Source organism: Strongylocentrotus purpuratus, unplaced genomic scaffold (assembly GCF_000002235.5).
Source record: "Strongylocentrotus purpuratus isolate Spur 01 unplaced genomic scaffold, Spur_5.0 spur5_scaffold_14, whole genome shotgun sequence".
Lineage (NCBI taxonomy): Eukaryota > Metazoa > Echinodermata > Echinoidea > Camarodonta > Strongylocentrotidae > Strongylocentrotus > Strongylocentrotus purpuratus.
In genome coordinates this window covers 36,491,750-36,502,679 of record NW_022145599.1, presented here as the reverse complement: position 1 = coordinate 36,502,679, position 10,930 = coordinate 36,491,750, and the positions used below count along the sequence as shown (strand labels likewise).

The window sequence follows — 10,930 nt, the reverse complement described above, 5'->3', positions numbered from 1 at the left end:
GATATGATTGCAGTGCCCTCCCGAGGAACAGTATAAATACTAATGAGGCTTCAAGATAAGTTATTATTATTATTATTATTATTATTAATACTATTATTTTTGTTATCATAGAGACAAATACGATGTGTGTTATCCAATACGGAATATAGCTATTGTGAGTATCAGGGTGATCCTGTCGTTAAAATATGTTTACCCGCATCTGGTGTTTTGCAAATAACCATCTTAGGATCCTCTGCTGTCATTGTTGATGATCTGTCAAAGACCACACCCTTGACAGCCGTACCATCAAAATGTAATGAAGAAGGACATGAATTCGATTCAGGACAATGACCATTTACCCCTAGATAACAAACAACAGGAAAGACAATGATCATGAGTTAGCTACATACACACACGACCGTTATAATCACAGCATTTGTTTTATGCGAGTACAATCGTTTTACTCTTAGGTCAATCAATTTGTACTGCTTTGTTGAAAACTAGAATTCACTAAATTCTCGATGCTATTGCAAAAGGGAACAATTAGTTGTCTCAACGTTTTCATCACCTTATAGGAAATTATCAGGGTAGAAATCTGAAATCATGTAGGTAACATGGTTCTCTCAGGAAAAGCACCTGCAACCACTTCCATTCAATAATTCTTATATCATGCATATAATTCTTTGAATTCTTCATGTAGTAATGCAAATGTATATACATGATATATATTTCGGTACAAATTGCCTTAAACAAAATAGGATCTTATCTTTTCAGGACACCGCAGACATTTGACCGTATAACCGTTCATACCAATTTCATCCATCCAAAGATGCTGCGATTTTGCCGAAATAGGTATAAATCTTTGCTAGTTTAATTTCTTTTAACACAACCCTACAATCACAAAATTAATTTTCATATTGTAAAGGCATAAAACTCACCATTTACTAATAGGAGCATTTGTGCAATCCAGACACTGATAAAAATCTAATGTCGACAAACAAACAACAACGAGAATAAATTGAGCAATACAGTTGGCAATTAAAGCTATGAAAATATGTATTTGGTTGCAGAACAACCAAATGTATAAGTATAGGTGATCAGACAATATATTATTTTCTAATAACATATAATCTAGATATTTCTTCGAAACATTGCTGTGCCTTCACGATAATATATACCCCTAGCTTGACATATGTGCAGATGTTTCAAAGGCACGTGTTCCTGAGTCAAATGCTCTTTTATAATTTCCTATACTACAACCGTCTACAGCACTGACATCAGTAATAATCAGCCCGATCAGTATGACCAGTCTATACTATCGTGGCCCAAGGACATGGTTTGAGGAAGCCGTAGAACAAGTTCAGGTAGAACGAATTTTCTGCGGGCATTTCAACGGAGGGGGTGGTGGTGGATGACACATAGCTTCAAATGCTGGATATGCTATCGTTCCTAACCATCATCAAGTCGATACAAAATGAGATATGAAAAGGTCTTTTAAAAAGAGAACATATTTACCGAAATGGCCATGTTGACCTTTGAAAAAAGCATTGGGAACGTAAATTTGATTCTCTTTGAGACAGTGAGCCAGTAAAGTTCTTTGCAGATTTGGGTACAATTTTCAAATTCCCTTACTTCTGTCAGAACTCGGACGGCGTTGGTGTTTAGGAGTCTATAGTAGTCTGGAGACTGAAGAATTTTGTAAGTAAGCGAGCACCGCATTGCAGCAGAGTTGTGCAGTATAAACAATTCCATTTAGACATTGAGACACGGCTCTCGAATAATTTATGAGGCAATAGGATAAAGTTAATTGACAAACTGCACTTTTATCCTGTTTAATCTCAAAACTTATCTCGATGATAAAACACGCCCAATAGCCTTTATATTTTCATAAATGTCTTGGAATAGTGGGTAATAAAATCTGCCTTTGTCATGAATTAAAACGCGAATCAGGTAAACCACACGCGTTCTGCAGTAGAAATCATTTCATTAAAACCTGGTCTTCAAAATATTTATGAGGCAATAAGAAAGGTAACACGCACGAACACACCGTCACGCGCGCGCACACAAACACACTCAAATAGTACATCCACCCGCGCTAACAAATCTATAACAAAAATCGTGACATGTTGGTAAAGGCTTGCGTCTCTCATACCTGAGATCATAGATTCGATACTTGCTCGACACTTTAACCTTTAATAGAAGAAATGCCACATTATGTTGTTTTTTTCTCTCTCGACCAAAATATATCACTTTGTTATACTGGGGTATAAAGAATTGTAAAGCCTGCAGATACAGGACTACAAATACTGATGTATTCATTAAACAGCTGCTATTGCAGAGAGCGCATATTTCTGACAGTTTTTTTCTTCAAGTTGGAGTTTGTTTTGTGTTTTTGTCTCGTTTTCCTTTTGTTTGTTCATTTGGTCGCGATCTGTTTTTGATTAACAATTTTTATTTCGATGTCTTAATTTCTTGGATCTTCACCCTGTTCCATTAAAGCATTAAGAAAATGTTGCTCGATCAAAAGAAATTGAGAGGAATCAAAAGCATGTGGAAAAAATATGGGCATATGCTCTTTTCTTTTTAACTGAATCAAACTGAAATAGAACGTAAACTTGTGAACCCACATGCCCCCCCCCCCTCAAAAAAATGGTCGACCTGCATTTTATTATAGTTTAGATAAACATAATATTTATTAATGAATTACCGTACCATGGTCACCCGCCACTTAATATAAAACAACACATCAAGCCTGATACTCACTGTATACATGTAGTCAGCAAATACTGCATGACGAATAAAATTTGAAGAATGTTCTTATTACTGTATATGTTAGCACTCTGCAAAATCAATCACATGTTCAGTAGACTTACCATTCAACAGGAACTTGCCTGCATAACGATCGATTAGAGTTGATTACAATGTCAAGTTCATTTCAAGAAATAACATTAATTATTCAATTCAATTCAATTCAATTTATTTTGCAAAGCAATACAAAACATACAGGGTATAACAAAAGCAGTATACAAAGTTTCACACAATTACAAATACTAATATAGATAAACATAGAAATACACAGAATCAAACTATAATAAAATGTAGGTAGACCATTTTTTGTAGAGGGGGGGGGATATGTGAGCAGGGGCGTCCCCAAAGGGTGGAGTGTGGGGGTGCGACACCTCCCCCCCCCCCCCCCCACCTGTCAGGATATTGTCGGTAAAATTGCGCAGCCGTCGGGAAAACAGAGAAAAGGGGAGGGGGAAAAGAGAGGGAAAGGGAAAGAAAAGGAAAAAAAGAAAATGAAAAGAGAGGGGAAAAAAGGAAAGAAAAGAGGAGAAAGAAAGAGAATCAAGAAAAAGAGGGAGGAGAGGAATAGGTTTACACTGTTGTCCCATTGTGACTGGAATTTCTTTCATTCTAAACCCTCATGTCCCTGTCAAGTTGTTTAGGCAGAGAATGTTATAGACATATGCTAGCTGAATGGATGTGTTTGGCGGCGAATTAGGCAGTAACTATAGGCCTAGGTCAACTAACTGGGTTCTCTAGTACAGCAGGTGTTTATCTTTGTCTGTGTGTGTGGAAAAGAGGATGAAAATGTTGATAGGACATTTTTTATGGGACAGTTTTGGCATTAGAAGAATATGATGAATTTTAAGGAGGTTACTATTGAGAGAGCCAAAGTGGGTTGGAGATTTAGGGCAGTTTAGTCAGACTGCTTTGGAGATCTCGAGAGGATTAGACTTATCTGAACTTGTTCTGATCAGAAAGGTGAAAGAAAAGGAGACGAAACTTTTGTAATTTATTCAAACCCATTCGTGAGTTCTAAAGCGTAACAATGGGATGTGTAACATTCCACTTGGCTTTGAAGTTCCATGCTCCGAACCGCGCTTCCACTGCGGGGACTTTCGGAAGCCAGGCACCAGTTTTACATTTATTACAAAATATTAAATTACCGGCAAAATTTCAGTGTAAATCAAAAACTTTATATGGGGATTGTATGAGGAATAGTGCATCAAACAAATGTTCAAATATAGAACTCCGTCTTTCCTATAACTTGTGTGCCAGAGTTGGTAAAAGAAAAATTACATCCTGACAAAGACTCAATATTTTAGGAGGATGCGCAAATTTGTGCACGCTGTAATGTCCCGTTATTTGATCCATGATTTACAATCTTCAGTAACATTAAGTTTGCTAATGCGTGTTTTCGCGTGTTTTTTGTATTTTTCAAGTATTTATTTGTGACACTGACATGCAGGTCACTTATTGGGGTGGGGTCCAGGGGGCGGAGCCCCCAGGAGCTCAGGGGTTTTAGGCATTAAATTACGATCAGATGAGCTTCAAGGGGCCGCCTTAGGGCCCTTGGTGGGGTCCAGGGAGTAGAGCCCCTGGAAGCTCAGGCGTTTTTAGGCATTTAATTTCGGTCAGATGAGCAACTAGGGGCTGACTTAGGGCCCTTGGTGGGGTTCAGGGGGCAGGGCACCCGGAAGGTCAGGGAAAAATCATGCCATTTCTAAAACATTTGTAAATCACTGGTATCGAATTAGAAATAAACCACATTTGAATTTCATTTGGGGGGAACTACCACCAAAGCCCCCCCCCCGCCCCCTTCAGTACGCAAATTCGAAGGAGCATAGTGAATGAAAGGGGTGAAGGTGACGGAAGTGATTACCCCCTCACAGGTTTTTAAAGTTGTGTTGTATTAACAAATTACATTCCTTAGCAAAACTATAGTATAAACGTTAGCAATATACTTTTTTCACCCTTCAATTTTCTCTTCACTTCACTTTTTCAAATTTTTAGGGGGACGTGTCCCCCCCCCCCCCCCCCCCCGTCCCCCCGGGATCGCCGCCCCTGCAGGCAGCACAGGTCGTACGTGGTAGAAGCCTCATCAGCCCTCGCCTCATCTTGACTCTAAACATTGAGCTTAAAACGTTTTTCTGGATGGTTTGCATCTAAGAAATTGAAAATGAATCTTGCCAAAACATGTCGTATGCTTTTCAAACCAAAGAATTAAAAAATATAAATAACTGAAACACATGTATTCATTGACAATGGCTAAATTCCTTTGGAACATTCTACTAATTTCTTAGAGGTTGTTTTTGGATGATAAATTAAGTTGGAAAAAAAATCATATTTCTGAGACAGCATGCAAAATATTAAATCTATTATTAAAATATTATAAATATATTATAATCTTTATTCATTTATGCACAAACAGTGCACTCCATGATACAAAGGCGGAAGTATTCTTTGAAAAGGGGAAGCAACGGCTATGTGTGTAGCACCAGTGATTATTGTACAAAGTGGGACCTCTTCATGTTTTGAAGATCTGTGTATATTCGGGGTCATTTGGGACATGTGCTAACCGTGCACTGGTCTATTGCAGTAAGAGTGGGGCGAGACCTTTATACTCAACGCAGGCTTTTGTCATCCGCCTTGGCTTGATTCGAACCTATAAGATCTTTTGTTCTACAGGCGGGCCCTGTATCCATAGTTATCAGCATCATCTTTATCATCTTCTTCTTCATCGCTATTATCATCAGCATCATAATCATCACAGTCGAGGTCGTCATTGTCGCCATTATTATCGCTATCATCATCATCATCATCATCACCATCAACATTATCATCATCACCACCATCATCATCATTATCACCATCAACATTATCATTATCATCACCATCAGCATCATCATCATCATCATCACCATCAACATTATCATTATCATCACCATCGTCATCATCTTTATCACCATCAACAATATCATCATCATCATCATAATTATCAACATTGTCAAGCATAATCAAAATATTCATATATTTTTCATTGTAACACTTCCCAACATATCTGGTTTATCATCGCCACACTGATTAGACTAGACTCATCGTTATTATTGTCGCCATGAAAACGTCAACCTAAATATTAAAAAATGAGGGGAGATTGTTTGAATTTATGTTTGAGAAAATATTTATTTGCTTTTGACAGATGGGCGAATAATATTCATATTTGGAATGATAATGACTCAGTATTAATTGATGACGATGATGGCTAGAAGGAAAATTTTGAAAGAGCATATTAGTTTCCTCTACAATAGGACAATTTTTACATCAAGTTTGTTGATTGAATAAACTTCATTTACATGTAACAGAATCCCTTGCATAAAAACAGAACTAGGTGCAGTACGAAAGATACATGTATTTTCATTTCTTATAAGAATTATCAGAAAGTTGTCACCTATTATGAGAGATGATTACTAATAAGAGATATTTCTAAAATGGCATCTACAAATCATTACAGTGCAAATATTTTGTTAAAGATAGAATGACGACAATATAATATGATGAATTTAAAGTTTAATCATAATGATTATAAAGAAATAATATGATGATTTCCTGGACGGAAAATGCACGGCGTATTGAGAACATAGAAAAATAACTAAACCATTCTTGAGTAGGCGATACCATCAGCTTTCTCCTGTTTTGCAATGATGTATACGGGGTTGCGAATGATGACGAGGATGGTTTTAATGACGAAGAAGACGAAGACGATAGCGAAGAGTGTTGATCCGATGACCGCCTGTGGACTGGTAGGATCTCTCACGTTAGCAACAAGTATTCCACCCAATGACCACAGCGCTGCAGGGTACACGATGAGAATATATCGAAAGTAGCGATCGTAGACGAAACAGTCGAGGAGGAAGTAGGTGACGAGCTGGGTGGCGAGGACCGCAAAACATATATATGTCGTTGTTTCCCTATAAAACAGAAAAATACAGATTTGGATCCGTTAATAATACAGTTCATATAAACTATCAATAACTGGAGCAATATCTTAGATGTACCGACGTCGCTATGAATATTCCGTTATTTCGTCTTTCTGTTATTTATTGGTTAATGTTTACATGATTATACGGTTCATGATTCATCATTTTCATCTATTAAATAAATAGGTAACAACCAAGAGATGTATATTTGTAGGATTAATTTTTGTAATCTCAAATTTCATAGATTTTGAAGAAAGTGATTGTTTATATATCATAAATACTTCAAAGATAATTCCATTCGGTGATATTTGTTTTCTCTCTTCTTAAGAAGGGGAATGAAGATTCGGGCGTGACGGAGCCGATATTATTTGACTGGGGAGCTATAATGTCCAAAATACCTCACTAGCAAACGAATATGCCCCTGTATAAGTGCGCAATAAAGAACGGCGCATTGTTGTAGGGGGAAGGGGGGCAGAGGTCGTGTGCCTACAAGTGACTGGATACACCACTGCAAATATACTTACTTATCCACTCCGAACGTGTATATGAGCACGATAGACAAGTTTACTTTGGTTGCGACCGTAGTCCATGTAGCGTAGAGGGCGAGTCCATTTTGCACCAGAACGCGATTTGCCCACAGGTCGAACCTAAAATATAAACCATTTGTTATCTTGTAAATAAAAGACAAGTTACAACTTACAACTTGATCAATTTTTTAAAATATTTTCATCTCACATATTCAACGAATTTCTCACAATATCCAAATAAAAATAAGTTTATGGCGATGGTAAAGATGAAATGGTGATGATGATGATGATGATGGTGATGATGATGATGATGATGATAATGACAATGACATTTATGATGTCTTTTATAGGAATAAAATAACGATTTAGATTTTCATGACCGTTGTATATTGACAATCTTAATATTACATATGCCTATTAATAGTTCGAAGGTATAGGCTTAAGTTTATAGCCAGACTTTAAAACATTCCAAGTGCTACTTAATAAACTATAACATCGAAAAACATCTTTTTATACCATTTCTATGAAATGAATAAAATGAAATATAAAAATCCTGAAAATATGCTTACACTCCGTACTCCTTGAAGACGAAGAGATATTCATACACCCTGCTAGTTGCTATGGAGACAGCTATATATAGCGTTACGGTGATGCCAACTAGCGCGACTTGGCTCAGGATGAAAGTAGTCCTGTCGAAGGCGAATAACCATGTGACATTAAATGTAAGATTAAGAAAGACTGCTATAAGGAATGCTGGACTGGTAGTAGGAGGGTTAAGATAGACCGGACCCTTATCGTTGGTTCTGAAGAGGGTGGTGATGACGTAGACTAGCCATGCTGCAAACCAGGAGTAGATGAGACCCCAGATAGCGAAGGTGTACCCTGCAGGTGTTACGGGTGTGGGGTAGAGGTTGGAGAGGTTGCCGATGGAGCTACGAAAAAGTCCTATGGGTAGTAAATAATAACATTTTATTTCATTTATTTATGCATGCATGTTCACAATTTCACAATTCATTCAAGGTAACATCACATGAAAAATAATATAATATAACCAATCACTTTTAGAGTGGTGAAGTGTGACGTCATCAAAAATCTATTTTTAGAATTTCTCAATTTTTTTCTTCATTTTCCGAAAGAGCATCAAACATAATGTCCAAACATCGAAAACCAATTGAATTTGTTAAGTATTGGCTGAGATATGACCATCTGAATATATAGGAATTCAGAGTTTTTGCTCTGGCTTCTAACCATTACTAACCAATAAAAGAATATAACAATGTTTTATTAAAGACAAGTTGCAACTAATATACAGTATAATGCAAGAAAACACAAAGGTGATGAAACATAAGCAAATAGATATTGAATCGTTACAACACCTTTCAAATATATAATATATGACAAATAAAAGTCCTAATTGTATTGACAATATGTCGTCTCTCAAAGAAGTATATTCGTACAATGCAATACCAGCATCATGGGTAACGTGACAATATGCACTAAAGTGTTTTATAGTTTAAATAAAGGAAAACTATAACAATTAATGATGTGTAGAAATACATTGTAATCCTACATCTGATCAAAACAATTAAGGCACTACGCTGTATAACTGCAAAATTCCCCTTATCCTCTAAATTTATCTTACAAGCAATTGTGCTTTTTAGTCATTTAGTCTGACTCGGTATTAATCTGATGTTAAATCAGTTTTAAAAGTAGTATATCCAATGGAGTAAATACTGGCGTTACAGTAATATTCAAGAAAATACATAATTACAAGACATAAATACATCAAGTTTAGAGAAATAGATGGAATAAGGGACAAATACATGCAAAAGATAATGAAGCGACAAAAATGGTCATTGGTACTTCAAATCATGAGTTTCAAAATTAAGCCTTGGTCATTGGTATTTCAAATCATAATAGTTTCAGTATTAATTCATTTCCAACGCAGAAGTTTAACGTTTAACCTGTGAGTTGAATTTATGAACATATTCCTATATGGTTCACAGGGCAGCTATCGGCACCCCGTGATACATTTAGCTTCCTTTTTTGACTAACTGCTGGATACGACACTAAAAACAACATATTAAATAAATGTAAAAACAAATCGGAACACTGCCATTGGGAGGCATATCTTTAGAAAGGGGTAAAAATGATTACAGCAACAGCCTTGTGAGGGTTAAATAAAAGGTTGAGTTCTGGGCAGAGGTGAAAAATACTTAGTGAGCGTTTTCATTGTTATTATGCAAATGTGAAGAACATCAGAGAAAAAAAGGTTCCCTGAAAAGCATGGCTCTTCAAATGCCTTCATATTCTAAATATGACATGTAAACAGCTTAACTATGTGGGTCTCATTTTCATGCTACATGTTTGTGTAGTCCCGTAGGATATTTTTCTGTGTACAGTGTGTGTTGCTTTTGCGAAGACTGGGCCAAAATTGTTATCCTTTTGATGATTCCAGAAACTTTCAGTACATCCCAATACATATGCTACATGATCAACCTTTTCTGGTCGATTCCACATCGTTTCTTTCATAATGCAATCGCATGACCAGAACTATAGTTGGGATACAAAATAAAGACGATTGGTTGCATATATCTGACAAGAAATCTTTACATTCTGGTTCAATACCACGGCGCTCTCCTTCGTCAGAATAACACGAAATTGCCAGAAATGTTACGAGGATGGTAATATCACTGTAAAGCATCTTACCTAGTGACAAGTCAGAATTTGGACCAACACCAGCTTGAAAGTTGAAGAAGAGAGTGAGGATGTATCCAGTGGTTACCAGGAGGGTGAGTGGGGGTACAACATCCATCTTGATTGGTTAATTACTGGAGGAAGAGGAGAAGGAGGAAGCAACATCGATCGGTCATCGGTTATTACAATGGATAAAGAAGGTCGTACTACGGAAGCCACTATGTCAGTTTGTGTTTTAACAAAAATGAAATGAATCAGTAAATTTAGTAATCAGCAATGACAACTGATTTCGCAATAACAGAAAACCAAATGATATGTTAATGATGAAAGCAATTGTAAAAAGAGTGAAGATGGCAAGGAAATTTATATGTGGGAATAAACAGACATATAATACAGTAATGAATCTTAGATATACTAAAAATGATAGATATCACTGTTTGAAGAATAAAATACCAGGTTGTCAATATCATGATTAATACTCACGCCAAGACTTGCCTCAGAACTATCAGGAAACGATATAAAATCTGCACACTTTGCAGCCAGCAGGGCGAAGATGGTCGAAGTAATATAATTCAAATGAAGGCTGCTTCTACTGTACAAGGTAGTACCATTTAAGTTTGAAGATTAGCTCTGACTTAATTCCTTTATCTTATTAAGCTGGATGTTTAATTGTCGATAAGATTCTGAGCCAAATATACTACAAAAAGCAGATTAAAGTTGATTTACTTTAAACTGTATCAGTAATGCGATGTAGGGAGGGGTAAACAACTAAAAACAATCAGCATATGAATAAAACGTGTCTTTTCGGGCCTTGGCTATATAGTTTCAAATCAAACAGATTTTATAACAAAGTTAATATACGAGCCTCTAAGAGCGATAACATCGTTCTTGATTTTGACATAGTTTAAAAGACAAATTTGTACAAGGTATTATTTTCCACGGTAATTAAAAAAAGAGGATTGG

General features: G+C 36.5%; 1 protein-coding gene across 3 annotated transcripts; it reads right to left on the bottom strand.

Moving 5' to 3' along the window:
- Positions 1-5,778: 5,778 nt before the first annotated feature.
- LOC593118 lies at positions 5,779-10,559 on the bottom strand. 3 transcript variants are annotated; one of them, XR_004064053.1, is made up of 6 exons: positions 10,451-10,559; positions 9,980-10,101; positions 7,840-8,215; positions 7,268-7,390; positions 6,332-6,734; positions 5,779-6,282 (listed from the first exon to the last, which is right to left on the bottom strand). XR_004064053.1 is itself a non-coding variant. In XM_792608.5 (5 exons), the coding sequence occupies exons 2-5, from the start codon at positions 10,083-10,085 to the stop codon at positions 6,416-6,418; spliced, it is 924 nt and encodes a 307-aa protein (XP_797701.2). In that variant the 5' UTR covers positions 10,086-10,101; positions 10,451-10,559; the 3' UTR covers positions 5,779-6,415. The 3 variants fall into 3 exon arrangements, 2 of the variants coding, with proteins under 2 accessions (XP_797701.2, XP_030840730.1); XM_792608.5 differs by having other exon boundaries at positions 5,779-6,734; XM_030984870.1 differs by having other exon boundaries at positions 5,779-6,734; positions 10,463-10,512.
- Between the last annotated feature and the right edge of the window lie 371 nt (positions 10,560-10,930).

Excerpts from the sequence above, each read along its gene's own strand:
- LOC593118 (XM_792608.5), bottom strand. The coding sequence starts at position 10,085 with ATGGATGTTGTACCCCCACTCACCCTCCTGGTAACCACTGGATACATC. Across the intron at positions 8,216-9,979 it reads AAATTCTGACTTGTCACTAG|GACTTTTTCGTAGCTCCATC; the intron begins GTAAGATGCTTT and ends TACTACCCATAG. Across the intron at positions 6,735-7,267 it reads TACACGTTCGGAGTGGATAA|GGAAACAACGACATATATAT; the intron begins GTAAGTATATTT and ends TCTGTTTTATAG.